Here is a 22,927-nt window from a genome sequence, read left to right as displayed (position 1 = left end):
AAGAAAGGTTTTAAAGAATCCTACTTCAATTCTTTCTCTTTTTCTCTTGCCAGCTTTTTTGTTCTTCACCCCAATCTCTTCCACCCCAACCAATCTAATAATAGCCACCTCTACTATTAAAACATTGCTTCAGATATATCTTACCCTGCCAATACTTTTTCCTATTATTTTCCTTAATAGTAGTTAGAACTCATTTCAAAATGATTTTCAGTGTGGTCAAATTCTATCCTAACACAAATCCAACTTCTGATAATGAAGTTGGCACACTGACTTCCTCTATAAAGGAGGTGGCAATGGTCACCAATATGGCAACAGAAGAACTTTTAGGTTTCGGTTAAAAATTGGGAAAAAGTATCATAACCATACCAGAAAATTGACGAAAAACTTAAGAGGATGAAGCAGGATACCATGTCTCATGCCTGTAAACCCCACAACTTTGGGAGGCCGAGATGGGTGGCCTGCTTGAACCCAGGAATTCAAGAACAGCCTGAGCAACAGAGGGAGACCCTGTCTCTACAAAAAACAATTCTAAAACTTAGCCAGGCATGGTAGTGTGCAACCCTAATCTCAGCTACTCATGAGGCTGAGGTGGCTTGAGCCCAGGAGGTGGAGGCTGCAATGAGATGAGATCCTCCCACTGCACTCCAGCCCAGGTGAGAGTGAGACTCTGTCTCCAAAAGGGGGAAAAAAAGATATACATGGGGTTAACACCAAAGAGAAAAAAACTAAAACAAAGATCATCAAGCTCTTGACAACTAGATTTTTGTTTTTAAATTCTTTACATTGCATAAAATTTTAAATTATGGGGGGAAGAGAAAAAATCATTTCCCATGATCTCATGAAATCAACAAAACTATTATTTATATTACTATTTTTCCACACACATTTTATAAAATTGGGCATACATATTTGCTTATTCATTTATATGCATTTTTAATCATTTTCTCAAAAAAAAAAAAAAAAAGAAAAACAAAAAAAAACAAATAAAAACAGCGGCCGGGAGCGGTGGCTCAAGCCTGTAATCCTAGCACTTTGGGAGGCCGAGACGGGCGGATCACAAGGTCAGGAGATCGAGACCATCCTGGCTAATACGGTGAAACCCCGTCTCTACTAAAGAATACAAAAAACTAGCCGGGCGACGAGGCGGGCGCCTGTAGTCCCAGCTACTTGGGAGGCGGAGGCAGGAGAGTGGCATAAACCTGGGAGGCAGAGCTTGCAGTGAGCTGAGATCCAGCCACCGCACTCCAGCCTGGGCAACAGAGCCAGACTCCGTCTCAAAAAAATAAAATAAAATAAATAAATAATCATTTTAAATGACATGTCATTAAATATTCTATTCTACGCCTTGCCAAAATTAAACATTTCACTTCTGTTAAGCATTTGATGGGCAGCTTTCCATTCTTTCCAATTTTAAATAACACATCCATAAGAAGATATTCCATAAAAAGATAACTAGATTGGAATTAGATTTAGATGTTTCTAATTCTAATAGAATTAGACTTGGAATTAGATTAGAATTTATCTAAGCAAATACAATTACATTTTTCTTTTTCGTTGAAATTTCTCTTAAAAATGTTATACTGGGCTGGGCGCGGTGGCTCACGCCTGTAATCCCAGCACTTTGGGAGGCCCAGGAGGGTGGATCACGGGGTCAGGAGATAGAGACGATCCTGGCTAACATGGCGAAACCCCGTCTCTACTAAAAATACAAAAAATCAGCCGGGCCTGTAGTGGTGGGCGCCTGTAGTCCCAGCTACTCCAGAGGCTGAGGCAGCAGAATGGCGTGAATCCCAGAGGCGGGGCTTGCAATGAGCCAAGATCGCGCCACTGCACTCCAGCCTGGGCAATAGAGCAAGACTCCGTTTCAAGGAAAAAAAAAAAAAGTTATACTGCTTTTATAACAAAAAGAAGAAATGATAACCAATTTGTGGAGCATAAAGAGACTAGAATGCAAAGAATACAGTGAAGCTGAAACACACTTCAAAAGTGTGCCCAATAAGTTATATCACATACTACCTAGGCCCCTTACAAACCAGTCAACATACATAATAGGTGCAAGAAAATCTATTTTATTTACATATACATATGCTACATATGTATATGTAATATAGCATATTAATCTTAGTTGGGAGTTAAAAATAGGGGGAAGTGTGATGGGAGGGTGGGGTTTGAGTCATGCGTGGAGTGACAATCTGAACAGCCTGATGGAAAAAATTAAGCAGGTGTAACTTTAAGTATATGTTTCCATCCAGGACCTCTAATAGTGAGGTTTGGCTCCAATAAAACAGCTTGTTTCTTGAGAGTTGCTTCAAACTGGTCCAGAAAGAGAAGACTGGTTCTTCTGAGAACCATGAAACAAGCAAACTAGAGGGATTCAACATGCTGTGACTCTTAGTAAACTGATGCATAGTAACCTTACATTTAACACTGCAATTTAGAATAAGGTGGAAAGTCAAGGTGTGTATCAACTAAAACAGTAACCCAACCTTGTCCATGTTCCACTATTTAGCCTATCTGCAGTAATCCTCCATCTATGAGTTGTCCGGTCATGCACTGTATAATGATGTTTTGGTCAACGATGATCCATACATATGGTAGTGTTCCCACACAATTATAATGGCACTGAAAAATTCCTATTATCTAGTGAGGTCTTACAACACATTATTCACATGTTTGTGGTGATGCCGGTGTAAATATATATACTGTACTCCAGTCATATAAAAGTATCACACACATGACTTATGTACAATACAGAATACTTGGTAATAAATGACTATGTTACAGGTTTATGCATTTACTGTGCTATGCTTTTTATCATTTATTTTAGAATGTACTCCTACTTATGAAAACAAAAAGTTAACTCTAAGACTCCGGCAGGTCCTTCAGGAGGTATTCCAGAAGGTACTGTTATCACAGATGATAACAGCTCCATGCGTGTTATTGTCCCTGAAGACATTCCAGTGAGACAGGATGTGGAGATGAAAGGCAGTGATACTGATGATTCCGCCCCCGTGCAGGCCTAGCTTGATGTGTGTGCCGTGTCTTAGTCTTCACAAAAAAAGTTTTTAAAAAAATCTTACTTAAAAAATAAAAAAAAGCCTATAGAATAAGGACATAAAAAGATATTTTTATGTATCTATACACTGTGCTTGTGCTTTAAGTTATGTCAAAATTTTTAATTTTAGAGTTTATGAAAATAGTTACAGAAAGCTAAGATTAATAAAGAAAAAAATTTTAATAAATGTAGCCTAAGTGTACAGTGTTTATAAAGTCTACAGTGTACAGTAACGTCCTAGGCCTTCCCATTCACTCACCACTCATTCACTGACCCACCCGAAACAACTTCCAGTTCTGCAAAATCCATTCACAGTATACAGGTACACTGGTATACAGGTATACAATTTTTTTTAAATCTCTTATGCCGTATTTTTGCTGCGCCTTTTCTGTGTATAGTCACAGGTGTCCAATCCTCCGGCTTCCCTGGGCCTCACTGGAAGAAAAATTGTCTTGGGCCACACATAAAATACACTAACACTAACAATAGCTAATGAGCTATTAAAAAAAAAAAAATCACACAAAAAAAATCTCATAGTGTTTTAAGAAAATTTACGCATTTGCGATGTGCCGGATTCAAAGACGTCCTGGGCCACGTGTGGGTAGCAGGCTGCAGGGTGACAGAGCTCCGTTAGAGATTGTTTGGATACACAAATACTTACCATTGTAGTACAGCCACGGGCTACACAAGTCTGTAGCCTAGGAACAACAGGCAATACCATATATAGGTTTTTTAAAGCACACTCTATGATGTTCACACAACAAATCACCTAACAACGCATTTCTTTATATTCCCATCCTTAAAGAGATGCATGACTGTACTTTTTTATTCTTTTCTATCGACCATCAGAATTTCAGTTCTAATATTCCAAGTATTTCTACTGGGGGTTAATTAGAAAAAGAGGGAACTAGGAATTGGAAATACAAGAACAAGATTGCAAAGAAGCCTTGGGAAGAACAAAGGAGATAAAGGACATAAACGTGGGGCTATATTCTTACAAGTAACATGAGTGATAGATAAAAACGCACATAAAAGGAGTTAAGAGGCTGAAGTCAAGAGTACTGTCATAAACCGTGAGAGGCAGAATTAAGGTCTTAACCTATGAATTAAGAGACAGGATTTAAGTAACAAGGTTACCTGAAATTTTTTTTCCCACCCTAAACGACCAATGTACTGTTTCTCTAGGATCATGATTCCCAGAAGTAAATAATTCCCAATCACAAAAACAAAAAAATATTAAACATTTAAACAGTAACTTTTTAAAGCCTTAGTAATGCATATCATATGCAAAACCAAATCAAAGTATAAACAATCTGCTAAAACTGTGGGGTTGACCACGTGTGGTGGCTCACACCTATAATCCCAGCACTTTGGGAGGCCAAGGCAGGCGGATCACCTGAGGTCAGGAGTTTGAGACCAGCCTGGCCAACATGGTGAAACCCCACCTCCACCAAAAAAATAGAAACATTATTAGCCAGGCATGGTGGCACATGCCTGTAGTCTCAGCTACGGAGGAGGCTAAGGTGGGAGAATCCAGCCTGGGTGACAGAGTGAGACCCCGTCTCAAAAAAAAAAAAAAAAAAGAGTATGCCCCCCAAATCTCAAAAAAAAAATTACACTAACTTCGTAATGTTCACACTTATACTGTCCTGCTCACTGTTGAGATTTTAGTAAGTTCAGAAGTTTTTTAGAACAGAGTAGTTTGTGTGCATGATTTTTAAGTGCTTTGTGGTTTTATTGTAATTTTAGGCATAGTTCAATTCTATCTACTTCATATAACACACTCACAATACCACTTATCTGCTAGATATTTACATTAACTTAATCATTAACACTAGTAGACTCCTAAGTCTGTTAGCTCCCTATAACAAACCTTCTGTTTCTCCTGTTTCAACACACTGAGTCCCCTGGGGTCATCCTTCGTGTGATAACTGGCGCGTGTTGCAACTGTGTTGTTGATGCTGCTCATTGATGTGACAGTCGGAGCATTCCCTGGTGGAGTTATACCCTGAGATGGCATGGGAAACATATTCTCAGATTCTCACTGAACTTTTTGATTTCTTCTGCATGATATTGGGAATGACTGACACAGAAACCATTAGGCTCTAAAACATTAACACTTTATAAAAATGCATCAATGCATAAGGAACAATACTAATAAGTAATAGCTATGTTAAAGCAAAAGTAGTTTCTGAACTTGCTTTTTATATTTCCCAAACAAAATAAGTTATAATCTAATTGCATTATGTGCACCTATTAAATGTACATACTTCATTAAAATTTATGCCAGCCTTATGTTGTTTTAAAATGAATACCATCTAATTCTTTGTGGCTTTTAATGTTTTTTACTAATTAGTAACTGTCAGTAATCTGAAAACCAAGCACCTTCATGTCTTCTCACCTTTGATAATGCTCAATCTGAACAATTTTATAAACCTCTCTTGTACTTAAAGCCTATCCCCTAATACATTCACGCCCTCACACACATCCCAGGCCAATAAACACACTTAAAGACTCACATAACCATTAACTCCATAGTTCTCTTCCTTTCTTTTCAAATTCCTTTAATAGATAAAAGCAATACTGTATTATACAAACAGGAAGGAAAGGGATTCCTTAATTATACTTACTGATATCCCATTTGTTCTCTGTCTCAACAGAAAATAATGTATATTCAACTATAAAATGTCTTTATAATAAGACCCCTGACATCCCTGTTCTTTACAGCCCCTCAGTCTTCATTAAAACAAACCAGAATTTTTTTCTAGAAAATATGTCACCTTCAAATGTCAGATGGAGGATATAAATGAAATGCAATACATTTAAGAAATTCAGAAAATGTCAGAGTTAAGGCCTCAAAAATTTTTTAGAAGTGAACACAAAGAACTGAATAGGTCATAAAACTTCAAAAATAATAAAACCACATTTGATCCTTAAAAAATAACCACTACCACTAATTGGACATTACGTATTTCATAATACAGAGCTGACAATCCGAACAGAGCTAATAATTCGAAGAACCCTATTTTGTACAACAGTCAGCACTTTCGTATCATGTGCCTCCAGCTGTCAACAATACACGGAACATGCTGAATGGCTTTCAGTACTAGCACTGACAATAACTCAACTGAAGACACTAGGGGCCATTAACAAAATGAAATGTATTGGCACACACCTGCTGATCCCGAGGACTAGGGAGGACTAGGGTAACGACACATCTCAGTGTGCTTAAGGATGGTATCTGCTTATGCTTATTATCCAGGAAAAAATACTAAGAGTCCTTTTGTTCTAAAATAAAAGGGTTCCTAAGCTTCCTGGGGCACCTTATCTATGATCTAAATCAGAGAGCTATTTCCCAAAACGTAGCCCACATTTTAGTGATGGTTCAAATAAATGAGAATTGTTTTGTCACAAATAAATGATTTAACTATAAAAATAAAAATATGAACTTAGCCACTGTGCTTCTAAAGCTGGCTCCATTTTTTACCCTATAAGATAAACACAAAACTTCAATCATTTCCTTACTTATTTATTCAGTATCAAAGTCCTAAAAAGTCTAAGGAAATCAACAAAATAACATCATACTTTTTCGCTGCATTCCAAACATGTAAACACCCAAGAATTAATAGCATCCGTAAAAAGATCAAAATCCTCAAACAAGTGGGGTATACGTATACCACACACTTGATATGGTCTGGATCTGTGTCCCCGGCAAATCTCATGTCAAATTGTAATCTCCAGTGTTGGAGGTGGGGCCTGGTGGGAAGTGACCGGATCATGGGGGTGGGTCCTTCATGAATGGTTTAGCATCATCCTCGTGGCACTGTTCTCATGATAGAGTTCTCATGAGATCTGGTTATTAAAAAGAGTGTAGCACCGCCCCTTCACTCTCTCTTGCTCCTGTTCCTACCACGTGAGGCATCTGCTCCCCCTGTGCTCTCCAGCATGACTGGAGGTTTCCTGAGGCCTCCTCAGATACAGAAGCCGTCATGCTTCCTGTACAGCCTGCAGAACTGTGAGCCAATTAAACCTCTTTTCTTTATAAATTACCCAGTCTCAGGTATTTCTTTACAGCAATGTGAGAACAGACTAATACAGTACTTAAATACTAGTGTACTTCTTTCTGCACAAGGATACAGGAAGAGCGGCTGGGGAAGTGAGGGAGTGGGGTTAAGACACACTGAAAAAAAATCATGAAGTTCAAGATTTGTTACCTCTACAATATCTGAGGAGAGTGCATCAACAACTGTGATAGCTATTGCAGAATCTGTTTTCAACACTAACCAAATTATTCTAAGCTGACTACCGAAAATGAAATTTTGATCGACTCTTTAAAGTAAATGTGACCCATTTATCTGAGGTGATTGGTATGTTAATCAGCTTGATTGTGGTGATCATTTAATAATGTATGCATATATCGAAACAAAAAATAAAGGTGTAAAGAACCCCTATGAACTTTTCCACTGCTCTAAACACTAAATAAAGCTGAACAAAAAAATACAAATGCCATCCACAGATCTCTATGTTAAATCCTAAGATGTTACCAGCAACGCAGTTAAAAATTAAACTGGGCCGGGCGCGGTGGCTCAAGCCTGTAATCCCAGCACTTTGGGAGCCGAGACGGGCGGATCACGAGGTCAGGAGATCGAGACCATCCTGCCTAATACGGTGAAACCCTGTCTCTACTAAAAAATACAAAAAACTAGCCAGGCGACGAGGCGGGCGCCTGTAGTCCCAGCTACTCGGGAGGCTGAGGCAGGAGAATGGCGTAAACCCGGGAGGCGGAGCTTGCAGTGAGCTGAGATCCGGCCATTGCACTCCAGCCTGGGTGGCAGAGCAAGACTCCGTCTCAAAATAAATAAATAAATAAAATTAAAATTAAAATTAAAATTAAACTGATTTTGCTTAACACACTTTTTACAACATACTAATAAACTAAAAGAATAAAAGATCGAAAGATCTCAAAGAATTTATATCACAATCATAACCGTAAGATAAAAAGTATATTTTCCACTCTATACTTTTAAAAAATACGTCACCAAGTTTTCAAAACATTTTTGTTCATCTTGCACATTTAGAAATGTATTTTCTTTGAATAAGGGATTGTCACATTTCAGCAACTGTGTAAGTCAGGATTCAGCGTCATATAGCATTTTATCAATTCATCTGAAGTAAATTAACAAACTGTGTATCACACTATCCAATAATGTCCTAATTTCCAAAGAGCCAAATTTCATGCTAAACAAAGAAAACGAATATTAACTACTAATTTTATCTACAGATACTAAAAAGAAACCAACATGTCAAAAATACTTTTTTTTAACCAGTTTTATCAACTTCATCTATAAAGAATATTGACCTAGAAACAGGAGGATACAATTATCAATAGGGTCTTATTACCACACGAATAAAATATTAAGAAAGAGGTGTTTTGTTATTTATCTTTAGACATATAAAAGGTTTTATCCTTAATTGTTAGAAACAAAAACTTCTTATATATTTTGTACTATCATAAGACTTCAGATTTGGTACCTTAAGATTTCATATTTTCTATAAAAGATGAGATGCAACATTAAATTGATAACTTGAAAGTCACACCATCAATTAACAACCCAGATGGAACTGGGTCTGTGCCAGGTTGCACTGAGTTTAAACCATTTCTCAGTATGTAACATTTCTTGTACAATCTGCAGGTTAGTTAATATTACAAGACTGAGGCCGGGCGCGGTGGCTCAAGCCTGTAATCCCAGCACTTTGGGAGGCCGAGACGGGCGGATCACGAGGTCAGGAGTTTGAGACCATCCTGGCTAACATGGTGAAACCCCGTCTCTACTAAAAAATACAAAAAGCTAGCCGGGCGAGGTGGCTGGCGCCTGTAGTCCCAGCTACTCGGGAGGCTGAGGCAGGAGAATGGCGTAAACCAGGGAGGCGGAGCTTGCAGTGAGCTGAGATCCGGCCACTGCACTCCAGCCCGGGCGACAGAGCAAGACTCCGTCTCAAAAAAAAAAAAAAAAAGACTGAGTTTAGGCAGGAACAGTATTTCCCAAAGTATATTTTTTCAGAACATCGGTATTTCCTAATTAGGTTATTTTAAATAAAAAAAAAATACTGGGTTAAATATATTTCTTTACCGTTAAGTTTTCTCAGAGCCTTTAATAGTCAGATACACATGTGATTCCTCTTGGAGACATTTACAGTATTTTTCCAAGCTCACCTGACCACAGAACGCTTCCAACCTAATACACTGGGAAATACTGCCTTATAAAAATACAGTTGTGTTTTAGCCTCTCTTTAACATACACATTAATCAATTAAGGCCACTTCCAAGCCTAAATAGTATAGACACAATTTTTGCAAGTTTGAATTACATAAATTTGAAATGGTGATATATTACAATCTTTAAGTCTCATTTTATGTGTAAAACTTGAAATGTAAATTATAAACATTCAAAAACATCCATCAAAAATCATAATGGCAAGGCCAGTGAGCCATGAAATTCATAAGTTATATTTATGTACTGCTATACTGAAACACCACTTCAGCCGGTTCATAGAAGTACCTGCCCATTCTTCTCAGGATCAGTATTGGATTTTGCACATTTTGAATTACCCAACATAATCCAACCATAAAATGCAATCATTACCCCAAGAAATAAAAGGATCCACATCATCCTATATGCTGTTTTATCATTAAAATTTTACCATTTGAAGAAGCACCTTCAAATGAAAAATGGGCCTCCACTCTTACCTTGGTCAAAAAAATGAATAGAGTGTTTGATAAAATTAAAAATCAACTTTGTCACAGGGCCCCGGCCGATTGTAGTCCTGAAATACCATCTCCCACTGAAATGGTCCTGAGCTTCTTTCCAGGTCTGAACCTGGAAAAATCTTGTCACATTAGACAAGAAAATTACCAAAGACTATGAGGATCAAAAAAACTCAAGAACCAATGTGAAAAGTATCCTTACCAGGCAACTTGAGCACCAATATTAATAATTAACTGCCAAGAGTTAAAACTCAAATATGTTTAAATTCATGAGTTTTATCAATATAGAAGCAGGGAGGGAGGGAAGAAAGGATGGAAGGTGGAAGATCAACTGTACATCACGAGATGGGATGCTTATAAACCAACTCATTTTTCAAAACCTTTAAAGATAAACTTTGGCATTTGTTCTGCTTTTTTAAACTCTACCACTCAATAACCAAATATTACATAAGCACAAGTTTCTCTTTACACAAGTATTGTATACTAGTGTTATGAAGTAGGAATGACAGAGTATCACCATCAGACAATCTTAAATGAATTAACAGACCTAGGCCATACTGTCTCAATCTCAACTTTACTGACATTTTGAGCCAGATTATTCTTTATTGTGGGGGCTGTTCTGTGCATCACAGGAAGCTGAAAGGCATCTCTGGCCTCTGCCCACTAAACAGGTTACCTGTAGAACCCTTACCTACCTCCCCGTCGTGAAAACCAAAAATGTTTCCAAACACGGTCCCTAGAGGAGCAAATAGATTGCCCCTGATGAGAACCACTCATTTCAAACTTTCCATCATAGGAAATACCAGGGACAGGGGAAAAAGGCTAAATGGCACCACAAGGATGGAATCAGCAAAATCAAGTCTGTGGGAAAGTCTATAGGCAAACATAGTTTAATAATAAAAACATTCAATACTTTGCAAAAAAAAAAAAAAAAGAGAGAGAGGGAGGAAACAACAAACTAAGAAATTTAAGAAATATATCATCCAACAGAAGTATCTGGACTCTGCCAGGCACGGTGGCTCACACCTGTAATCCCAGCACACTTTGGGAGGCCAAGGCAGGTGGATCACCTGAGATCAGGATTTTGAGACCAGGCTGGCAAAAGCCTGTCTCTACAAAAAATACAAAAATTAGGCAGGCGTAGTGGCGTGCACCTGTAATCCCAGCTACTAGAGGCTAAGGCAGGAGAACTGCTTGAACCCAGGAGGCACAGGTTGCAGTGAGCCAGGATCGTGCTACTGCACTCCAGCCTGAACAACAGAGCAAGACTCCATCTCAAAGAAAAAAAAAAAAAGAACTATTTGGACTTTATTTTCATCTAATTCAAACAAACTGCAGAAAAAAAATTTTTTAATGACATCTGTGACAAGTTTTCATGCTGCCTGGATAGCTTGATATTAAGGATATGCTAAATTTTTAAAGGCATAGTAACAATATTGTCATTAAAACTCTTGTATCTCTTTTTTTAAAGTACTTTGAAAGACATACATTGAAACAGTTACAGATTAAATTATACCATGTCTGGGATTTGCCTTAAATAATACCTAAGATGAGAAGTAATAGGATTTATATATAATAAGCTTAACCACAAACTAGTCATTGTTAAAGCTGCTCATAAGTTCACAGAGGTTCATTGTACTCCTCCTACCTACTCGTCTAGGTGCTTCAAGTTTTTCAAAATAAATCTTCTTAAAAATTATCTTTAGCATATATTTCCTACAATTTAATATACAAGTCCAGATAATCCAATTAGTGAAAATACATTAACAGCTAGCTAATCAAGGCTCAGACTCAAGATATCCTCTAGAGTACTTTGAAGTTACTGAACAGCTTTTAGGTTACTAGTAATACCTGCTCTGAAAAGGTTCCAGGTTCATACTACTGCTGCTCAAGTTCCACCACAGGCGATTCTGGGAACTCCATTCAGTATTTGCTCAAGTGCTAAAAGAGACCCAAAACTACTTTCTTGGATAACTATGGGCTAGACCAATAGGTAGGCATAACTGCTCTTTTCACACAAGATGGGTAAATGGCTGGGTTCAACTGTCATTACCATATCATTCCCATCAACTTCTGGTTTGGTTTCCAAACCAGTGAGAGCTACTCTTAATCAGCAGTATCAAATACCTGCAGTCTCAATCCTTTTCACACATCTCAAAGTGTGTGCTATCCAGAGCACAGCAGAAGCCCAGAGAGAAGACAGATTTATGCTGACTGAATTACTGTAAAAAATGACATAAAACTCTAAGTGAGAAAATATCCAAATGTTTTTTTAAAAAAGTCAATCCAGACAACATGCTGTTTTGTTTTCTTGATTTCAACAGTAAGAGCTGTGCAAGCTATTAGCTTCCCTCAGCCTAAGCAAAAAAGAAAACCTTTAAATGGGAAGCATACACAGGCCATCTAACACTCACTTTACAGAGAATATACGTGTTCACATTTTTTTGCTTTTGGCAAATACCTCAAAAATCACTTAAAAGAGGTATTTTAAAAATTCAAAAACTAATTTGGTCAACACCTAATTACCAGAGACCTTTTCCTTTCTGCTTATCCTGAAACAGAAACACAGTAACTGAGCCCACGTATTTAATCTGCATGTTTACTTTTCAATAGAGCAAATGGCCACCAGATTAAGGCAGTAGTCATGTCAGATTGTAACCAAATCGTGCCAAACAATTCTATTTATCCATATTATTGTATGTATTAAGTCACATACACACACAGAAAAACTTATCTTTCAAGTCTCTCTTACCATAGGGAAAGATTCAAATTTGCAATCCAGACAGGGAAAGGGACAAGGTAAGTGACTATAATCCACTCTGTACATTCACAGACTACTATTTGTTTGTTTTTAAATAAACACATATATCCCTCAGTCCCCCAAATTGTATTTGATTTACACTAATGAGTAAGCAGCATAACAATTATTTACTAAAGAATGCAATCAGATGGATTTGACTAAAAACAAAAGTGAGCAAAATACCTGGGAATAGCTAAACCTGGAATAAACTGTCCATGTAAGTGAATTTTTTATCCCCAAACTGCTGGTACATAATGGCCAAAAAGCAATTTATATGTATTTTTAAATTATGTATACACGTCTCATTCTAAAAAAGAACCTGTAGTGGTTTACGCTACAAAAATCTGCTATACTTAAAGGATGTAGTCTAGACCTAAAAGTGAGTCTTTCTTTCTTCTTGGATAAACAAAAATTAAAAAAAAAAAAAAGTATATCAAGTTTTTTAAAACTTAACCACTGAGTCTTATGACGTGAAATAGCCATACCACACATACCTCAAAGGTCAAAAATAGAAGCAAAATTAATCAAAGGAACTGAGAGTTCAACAGCTTCCAATTTTTTTACATTTTCCTACTTACCAATTTATCATTTTCATTAGGCATTTCAAATACACATCTCAATTTGGAATCCATTAATTCATCAGGTTTTGCCTCTTTCCACTAAAAAATAAACAAAACCAAACATGAGACATAGGAGGTATGATCATGGTAAGTCAGTCTGACCTCACGGGACAGCTAAAAGATAAGTGTAGCTGCCTGGCTTGGCTGAAATACACTGGTGCACTCTTTACTGATCACCCTGCCATTGTTACTGGCTAATGTTACAGAATCTTTATATAATCCTAGAGTTACTATCACCATCCATTAAAATCACGATGATATCACTAGCAACCACAGGACTTTCTTCTTAATAGCAGCACTTCTTTCTTTGTTCTTTTTTTCCAGTTAGTCTCATTCTGTCTCCCAGGCTGGAGTGCAGTGGCCCCTCCTGGGCTCAAGCAAGCCTCCTGGGTAGCTGGGACTACAGGCATCCAACACTACTCAGCTCATTTTACTTGTTGTTAGTTTTTTGTTTTTTTTTTTTTTGTACAGACAGGGTCTTGTCATGTCGCCTGGGCTGGTCTCGAACTCCTGAGCTTGAGATACTCCCATCTTGGCCTCCCAAAGGGCTGGGATTACAGGTGTGAGCCACTGCACTAGGCCAGTAGCAGCATTCCTAAATTGTTTCTAAAAAAAAAATACTGTTTAAAAATTCTTTCATTCTGTAAGTTAGAATTATCTACAATGAAGACATTGGCAGTTTTTTAAAAATCTATATTTAACTTTTAGTTTTTAGAAATTAAGTGTTTCTACTGACTGCTGAACAAAACCCACAGTTTAAATTCCACTCCCCCAAATAAATTCCTCTTCTATACTTACCACAGCTTCCATATCTGAAGTGTTTGGTGGAGCAAAAATTGTCTGTACCATAAACTTGTGTTTACTCTTTTCATTCGGATCATAGTCAAAGGGCTGTAGCATTACTAAATAAGAAAAAAAGGATATATTGTCTCCTGAATGTTTGAAAGACATACATTGAAACAGCTACAGATTAAATTATACCAAGTCTGGGATTTGCCTTCAACAGTATCTGGCCATAGTATCATTCCTATTACTTCACAAATATGCAAATTTAAAGAAAACTAAGAAGGGTTCAAGAAACCAAACACCGGAATGTTTAAGAATCCAGAATCAACTTAATGGATCCCAAGTATTTTTAAATTGTCTGTCTTTCTAATTTACTAAGTTTTCCACAACCAACAAAATAAACAATTGCAATTAAAAATTAAATATGAATCTATGATTTTGCCCTTTCTAAACTCAGCTTGTGAACATTTTCAAAACTTTGCCAATGTTAACTATAATGCCTATAAGCTCAGATAAAATCTACTAAGTTATTAAAACTATGAATTTAGGCTTCATTTTAGTGTTTTCTGATTTAAAATTATACAGCTGGGATATTTAAAGGAGAAATAGTAACTTAAAACTTCACTACCATCTATTTTTTGCTTTTTAAAACTGGGTCTCACTCTGTTGTGAGGCTGCAGTGCAGTGGCGCCATCTCTGCTCACTGTAGCCTCAACCTCCCTGGGCTCAGGCAATCCTCCCACTTCAGGCTCCGAGACAGCTAAGACTACGGGCACATGACACCATGCCCAGCTAATTTTTGTATTTTTTGTAGAGAAAGCGTTTTCGCCATTTTGTCCAGGCTGGTATCGAATTTCTGGGCTCAAGAGATCCGCCTTCCTCAGCCTCCCAAAGTGCTAGGATTACAGGCGTTAGCCGCAGCGCCCGTCCCATATATTAATATAATTAGTTTTTCAAACATGTATTTTAAATAAACATCTATTTCAGTTTATGAATTTATTTCAATCTTCTAAGAAAACAAAAGTACACAAGGAAACCATATAGCCTCTTGATTTCTAAAATTTATTCTATAGTCTCAATAACATTCAAAATTTTTAAGCATTTATAATTTCCCAACTTTTAAGTTTTTTAAGGTTCCATGTGGTTGTAAGTCATGCTAAATTTATGTAACGTGAGTCCAATATGAGACTATATAAAGAATGAACCAACAGTTACACAAAGTATGTACATGGTATTACAGAAATTATTTCCCTAACTTCGGATTATTTCTAAGATGTATCTCCACACGAGTAAATAAATGTAGAAAATAACAATTATGTAATAAAGTCTTATTCACAAGGTGTGTCTGAGAAGTCCATTAACTGCTATCAAGGTTAAGACAACTTTTTCAAGGGGCCAAATACACAGAAGCAGGAAATGTACTGGATAAAATGCCTCAGAATACAGCTTAAGCTAAATAAAATTCCATTAGCAACCTTCACTGAGCAATCATTATAAGCTATGAACCAAAAATCTGTGAATAAAACGAAAAACTTACAACATGGTTAAGTTTATAGCAGTTACACTCTAATTTAGGTTGCAGACCAAATAACAAAACAAAGACAATCTTGAAAACTAATATAAAAATGTGCACAAATTGGAACAAATTCAAAAAAAAGTGTCAAAGGGACATGGGGAAAAAGAGAAATGAGCATGTAGTACAGAGAATTAATCAGAGAAGGTTGCTGGAGGAAGCATACCTTTGAGTGACTGTAAATGGAAATACACTACACTAAAAATTGGAAAAGCCAAATTCTCATTGAAATAGAGCAATCCAAGGGCATGTTTGTATAATCAGTAACCAGTTTGTCTGAAGGTTTTAATAAGGCAGGTTGCTATGGAAGAAAATGCTTTGATACATTATTTTCTCAAGAAATATTAACACACAGAAACCAGCAATCTGGACCCCTCAAAGAAAAAATCATTCTGCATAGCTGTTTGGATTCCTAGGGATATAACTGCTTGTACCAATAAACTATTTTTAGCCATGTGGATTGAAATAATTATATCTTCTGGCCAGGTGCAGTGGCTCACGCCTGTAATCCCAGCATTTGGGGAGGCTAAGGTGGACGGATCACTTGAGGTCAGGAGTTCGAAACCAGCCTGGCCAACATGGTGAAACTCTGTCTCTACTAAAAATATAAAAATGAGCCAGGCATGTTGGTGCACGCCTGTAATCCTAGCTACTCAAGTGGCTGAGGCATGAGAATCACTTGAACCCAGGAGACGGAAGTTGCAGTCAGCTGAGATTACATCACTGCACTCCTGCCTGCGCAACAGAGCAAGACATTGTCTCAAAAAAAAAAGAAAAAAGAAAAAAAGAATTATCTCTTCTTCCAATTGTGCTAAAGGCTTCAGGATGTAGTAGAAAGCAGCAACATCCAGAGTGCATGCATTCCTTCATCTTTATTTCCCATCTCTTCATCCCAAGAACTGATGAATTAGACTTAGCAAAGAAACATGAAAAGCACTCCTCCCAGGCCTCCTTAACACAAGATTCACTAAAACATCTTTTTCCTCGCTCTTGAGGTTTTTGGCTATACCTGCCAAGAGAAGATTTAGTGTCACAAAAAACTCTATGGTCTGTCCTTCATGGCTTTTGCACTCAGGTTCCACCTCTAAATACTCTCAATGAGCCTACCCTGGGTTCTCTCTCTCTCTACCCAATTCTGCTGTGGACTTGAAAACTGATATGGAATTATTGTATCTTAGGGATTACTTACCAAGATCACCCAGGCTTTTTTTTTCTAATGTGCACTTTTTTTCTTTGAGATGGAGTCTTACTCTATAGCCCAGGCTGAAGTGCAGTGGTGTGGTCTCGGCTCACTGCAACCTCCACCTCCTGGGTTCAAGCAATTCTCTGCCTCAGCCTCTCAAGTAGCTGGGACTACAGGCGCCCAACACCACACCCGGCTAATTTTTTGTATTTTTAGTAGAGACAGGGTTTCACCATCTTGGTCAGGCTGGTCTTGAACTCCTGACCTCGTGATCCACCCACCTCGGCCTCCCAAAGTGTTGGGACTACAGGCGTGAGCCACCACGCCCAGCCTAAACGTACATATTTCTAAGCCATGCTCCCAGAGATTCCCATCTGAGAGAGATGAATCCACGTGTGTTCCTGCTCCCTGTGTTATTACAGCACATAGTGGGAGTTGAGAAGTACTGCTGCTGTAAAGGAAGAGTAAATGCAGCCTGAGAGGTTCTCCCCTAAGTAAAATACATGAAACCATGTAAGTTCTCATATTTAGTTCCTATTTCTCAGCTATATTAGTGAAGTCAGAGGGACTGAGAAAGGAAAAAACAGTTTATAGGGGGCAATAGTCATGGTCCCAGTATCGACTCCATAGCAGGAGTAAGCAATCTATATATGGCAAGCATACTTCTTTGACAAGTAAACCCGTAAGAGAGTAGTAAAATAAAAATAAAGTTTTCACACGCAGGACACTGTTGACATTTACAATGAAAGACATACTCATCTGATTTGACACAGTAGGCAAAAAAGTGGCATTATACCTTCTTAAGCAAAAGAATTATGACACTTCTATAGCTGCATGCAATGTGTAATATGATTATGATCTGAAGGAGAATGATCCATCAGAAAAATGGTATAATTTTTCAAAGATAAAATAACAAAGGCAGAGAAGGTAGTGGTTAGCTGTAGAAATAAAGACTAGATATAAAGTTTGTAATTGACAATAATTTCTTATAAACTGACCACACTCCCTACACAGAAGATGAGTGAGAACTTTTCTGAAACAGCTTGCATACAGTACAATAACAAGACATCTTTAAAGGCAAAGCCAGAATAATGTAAGAATTATCTCCCTCCCTCCAGATGAAACCTTATTAAACAAAAACAGAATCATAAAATGTCAAAATTCAAATGTACATAAATTCAGAACATGATCTGCTACCTGAAACAGTCACAGTTGACCCCGGGTCAATAATCCCACTGTTGGGCCTCACGCAGTACCGGCGAGGGGCTGTCGTCTTCACTTTGAAGCACACTTTTCTATCCGATGGATTTCGCAATTTAAGATTTGTAGTGACTACATCTGTGAAGGGGCCTGTAAAGTTTAAAAATTAAAGAGAAAACAAAATTTAATTGGATTCTCAACAACAAAAGAATCAAAACTGAAAGTATATAACCTCAATTTTAATTATGTGTTGACATTTGTAGGCATAAATATCCCAAATGGCTACTAACACTGCCTTTCTCCAGGTGGTAGACTTAAAAATAAGTCGTACTTTCTTCTTCATTCCCTGTATTTCACAAAATTTCTACCATAAACACGTATGATTTCTATCAAAAAAAAGTACTACGAAACTTATCATCTATAAAGTTTACAACTGTATTTTTATAGTATGTTGTTAACACATTGCTGAAAATACCAGAATTTCCCAGTTGTCTGCAAACCAGTGTCAATCTTCAAGTTCATTTTACTAGGCCAACTGCAAAAATCTCTACATCTGAAGACCCTACACCCTATGACATCAGTGCTTTTGCTTTACCTCAATTTTGTTTGTTCATTCATTCAATCCATTCATTCATTCACATATTTGTTAAGTGTTTATTATGCCATATGCTCTAGATATAAAGTTTTTAAGCTTTGGTTCTGCACCCAAACAACATAAAATTACAAAACAAAGAACCCAAAAGGCTCATCCATTTTGCTAAAGAAAAGCCTAAAGAAAAATTATGCAGATTAATTTAGACAACAAAATACCGGTTAATTCGGAGGCAGAAGATAAAAGTATGTTCCAGTTGGGAACAATAACCACAGTTCTAATTACTCCAAAAGTAATTTTAAATGATTCTAAAAACAATTCGTTTAAAGTTATATTTTAAAAAAAAAAAAAGGCCGGGCACAGTGGCTCAAGCCTGTAATCCCAGCACTTTGGGAGGCCGAGATGGGCGGATCACGAGGTCAGGAGATCGAGACCATCCTGGCTAATACGGTGAAACCCCGTCTCTACTAAAAAATACAAAAAACTAGCCGGGCGAGGTGGTGGGTGCCTGTAGTCCCAGCTACTCGGGAGACTGAGGCAGGAGAATGGCGTAAACCCGGGAGGTGGAGCTTGCAGTGAGCTGAGATCGGGCCACTGCACTCCAGCCTGGGCGACAGAGCGAGACTCCGTCTCAAAAAAAAAAAAAAAAAAAAGCTAGAAGGCTGGAATCAAAGACAACTATTATAAAGGCTATCTTTTCTTTATTTCAATTTTAAGAATAAGCATGTCTTTTAAAATTTTACAAAGGCAAGGTCATTAAAAGACACTTATTATCAAGTGGTAAGAAGTAAACTGATTTTATCCTATGCTTAAAGTTTGTGAGTAGTAAAACATTTTCTAATAAATAAAAATTTGGAACTAGGATGAGAGGAAGGAGATAAAAATGAGTGAAAATTAGAAGAAAGCATGTAAAGGCAGGTTTTAGAAAAGAAAGTATTTTAATAAAACAGGTCTGCATTTTTTTTTTTTTGAAAAAAAAGCATACATATGATAAAGTACGATTTTCTGAACTGCTTGTTTCATTATATGGTCAAACTAATCATTCCATTTACAACATACACCCCTTGCTGCTTCTTCAACCCCAAGTGCTTGCATTTTCTTTTTGAAAAGCATCTGATTAACAACTCCACCATAAAACTAGTAAGAGACTAAAGACAAAAAACTCCAATGTGTCCATTTTACTACAGGAATCCACAAAATGGAGAAAATGTTTTGAACTGATAAAACCAGAAGTTTTAAAGGCAAATTCCATTTCTTAACATTATCAAATCCATAATTACTACAAACACTTTAAAATGTAAAATTTTATAGGACTATTTTGAGTAGGACTTTAACATTAGTAGCAAGCACAGATTAAAATAAAGATCCAATTTCTTAGTAACATGACAAAAAGACGTCACAAAATTTTAATTTTGAACAATCCTAATCCATAATATGAATACCTAATTATTTTTAATTACGTTTATGTATTTTCATAACATAATTATGTAAGTTTTCAGGATTTAAATGTTTTATTAATTTAATTCTCTCCAATTTTAAAAAGTGCCATTTATCCAAACTAAGGTAAAATAATTTTTTCACTGATTTTTAAAATGACTGTGGGTCAGTTTTGATCAACAAACTCTACCAGAGTTGTATAAATTCTGAAATAGTATTTACATTTCATGATATTGCCCACCAGGGATTATAAATTGTCAATACAGACTGTGGGATTTCTAGACATAAAAGTATAAATTATCTAAAGATGATGATAAATATACCAAAAGAAATACACTCCACCAATTCAAAACAAAATTCTTACCAAGGCATGTTAACCTTGCAAGTAAAATGTAGAATTACCTATAATAAACCCACCTAACAAATGAATTTGAGATTTTCTGCTCCATTGTATCCCTCTAACCTAGCCTCTCAATGAGGGTTGCTCCCAGCAGATAGTTAAGAGTTTGAGCCCTTTCCTAGTTTAAAATGGAAAATTATCAAGTACTGATGACCATTAGCAAACGAATAACCAGATTTAACAGCTAAAAAAGGTCATGGGAAGAAATATGTGGTCCACTTTTGTGAGTTACAGAATCCTTTAAGAACCTGATGAAAGCCGTATCCTACACCTCAGAAAAACATACATAGGTAAATATTCACAAAACTTTTACACTGACTTTTACGGAAGGTAAAATGGGTTGGAGAGCTGGGCTCAGGGATAGAGAGGTTGTATCATGTAACCCCCGGGAGCTGCGAGTTCCACAAACATAACCCTTTAGGTGATACTGCCCCTTACAAGGTGTTTTCATTAGGCATTATGATTGGCTGGTACTTACTGGGGTGGGAGGTGGGGGCAGGAAACAAGATGGTAGACATTCTGCAATGCAGACCCACACAATGAAGTCCTATGTTCCCACTGCATCGCATTTTCAAATACTCCTCCAAAAATTCATATTGGTGGAAAACCTCTTTTCCAAGTATTCATCTATTATGTGAACAGGAAAAATGTGTACTCTTTCCTTCAAAACGTTAAAAGGTGAGTTCACCGTCACAGAAGATTATTCTACCAATAGCAATGCCACTCATGATACCTGAATCACCAATACAACGCATTTGAATTAGTCAGCAGTCATTTGTAGGTGACACATTCACATGAATCTACCTATATGCATATTCTTATTTTGCCCTTTTATCAATGTTAAGAAAAACTATCAGTACTATTCAGATAACTCTTGTCTTACTTCTCTTAAATCCAAACGTACTCATCTTAAGTAGATACAAACATCTGACTATTGTACCTACAAACTTAAGTAGTACAAGTATCTGACTACTTCATTATGTCTTCTAGGGTAGTCATGCCCAAACACACTTAAAATGAGCATTCCATTATAAAAGTACTTCCTTTTTTTTTTCCTTATGTTATAGCTAGGGCAAATATATTTTGTAATTTTTAATTACATATGTTATTGGTCATTTTATATATGAATTTCTTTTCAGGATAGTAATAGGAACATTACAAAATATAAAAATGAGGTATGAAGTTAGAGTTAAGAATCCCTGAATTAAACCAATAATCTCCTGCTTTACTAATTGAAAATGTATCCTTTGGAAGGCTTAGGTGATTAAACCATGAAGAGAAACAAGTGACTACCATAAAAGTCAGGATAATGGTTAATCCTGCAGTAGAAGTAACTGGGAGAGGGTAAAAGGAGAGCTTTGCCGAATGCTAGCCAAGTTCTATTTCTCACCCTGGAGGTGATTATATGAGTATTTAATTTTTAATAATTCCTTGAACTGTATATATCTTTTCTTTATGAAAAACAAAAATGTTTTTTTTAAAAAAACTGATCCTTGACATAACCTTGAAAAATTGAAAAAAACAGTGAAAAGCAGTTTTGATGACAAAGTGAACATCTGATGCAATTCACGGAGTAAACAAATATGTTTCGAGGGTTTCTGAAACTTAATCCCTACAAATGGGGAAATCCTATCATTTGCCCAATATAAATGCTTAGTTTAATATTTAGGAAACAATTTTTGAACTAGTCCATTTTAATCAAAAGTACTGATAGAAACTTATGTTAGAGATATGTCACTGTTTATAATGAACTATCCCATATAAAAAAAGAAAACTGCATACAAGTTACATTTATTTGCACTCTTACATTGAAAAAAATCTACAATTAAAATACTTCTACCTTTCAATTATGTGCCTGTTGTTCTTTGGAAGCCTGACCATTTCCTGCCACTAAATATTCTGTCCCAACTCCTCTATAGTTGTCACTGCCATTAAGCCAAAATCCTGCTCCTAGTCCCAAATTCTTACAAACAGAAATGTAACACAAACACAAATGTGGCCCCTGAGTAAAAAAATCTGAACATAAGTTTTAAAAAAAACTTGCAACATGAGATGTCAAAAATACTAGAAAATTTTAAGGCAGTTCACCCAGAAGTCAGTCAAGTGGGACTGGCCTGCCTCGTTTGCCTAAAAACGTTTTTCCAGCATGAAATATCCTTTTTAGACAGTCCATATATGTAAAACGCAACCATTCAGTACAATGGCTTCCTTTTAAATAGCAGGACCTTTATTCTCCAAACCGCCCAGTCTTAAAAGGAATCCCACACTAAGCTAAGAAGAGCTACCAAAAAAAAAAAAGAACCACTCTAACAGTTTTTAAAAACTGTTATCATTCATCCATATTTTGATATGAACTACTGATAACAAAGTTATCTTGAAATCCTGAGTTCAGTACAGCTGCAAAGAGAATCAATTGTGGAAGAGGGGAACAGTTGGCTTTCCCCCCAACATTTTATTATGAAAAATTTGACACAGAAATTGAGATAACTATACAAACATTCATACATCACTCCTCG

At 36.8% G+C, this 22,927-nt stretch overlaps 1 protein-coding gene across 4 annotated transcripts in view; it reads right to left on the bottom strand.

Moving 5' to 3' along the window:
- Window positions 1–22,927, bottom strand: part of VAPA (VAMP associated protein A) — a 42,154-nt gene that overhangs the window by 5,567 nt on the left and 13,660 nt on the right. The window contains exons 1-5 of one of the 4 annotated variants that reach the window (XM_033178355.1): window positions 20,890–21,019; window positions 17,980–18,132; window positions 14,039–14,142; window positions 13,199–13,279; window positions 4,929–5,063 (exon numbers count right to left, since the gene is read on the bottom strand). In XM_033178355.1, coding sequence (XP_033034246.1) covers window positions 4,929–5,063; window positions 13,199–13,279; window positions 14,039–14,142; window positions 17,980–18,132; window positions 20,890–20,980 — 564 coding nt within the window. In that variant the 5' untranslated portion in view covers window positions 20,981–21,019. Of the gene's footprint in view, window positions 1–4,928; window positions 5,064–13,198; window positions 13,280–14,038; window positions 14,143–17,979; window positions 18,133–20,889; window positions 21,020–22,927 lie in introns of those variants that run through there. The other 3 variants (XM_033178356.1, XM_033178357.1, XM_033178358.1) reach the window with 3 other exon arrangements.

Source organism: Trachypithecus francoisi, unplaced genomic scaffold, assembly GCF_009764315.1.
Source record: "Trachypithecus francoisi isolate TF-2019V2 unplaced genomic scaffold, Tfra_2.0 Lachesis_group19, whole genome shotgun sequence".
Taxonomy (NCBI): domain Eukaryota; kingdom Metazoa; phylum Chordata; class Mammalia; order Primates; family Cercopithecidae; genus Trachypithecus; species Trachypithecus francoisi.
Note: the sequence above shows the minus strand (reverse complement) of the source record. Positions and strands in the feature narration are given on the sequence as shown.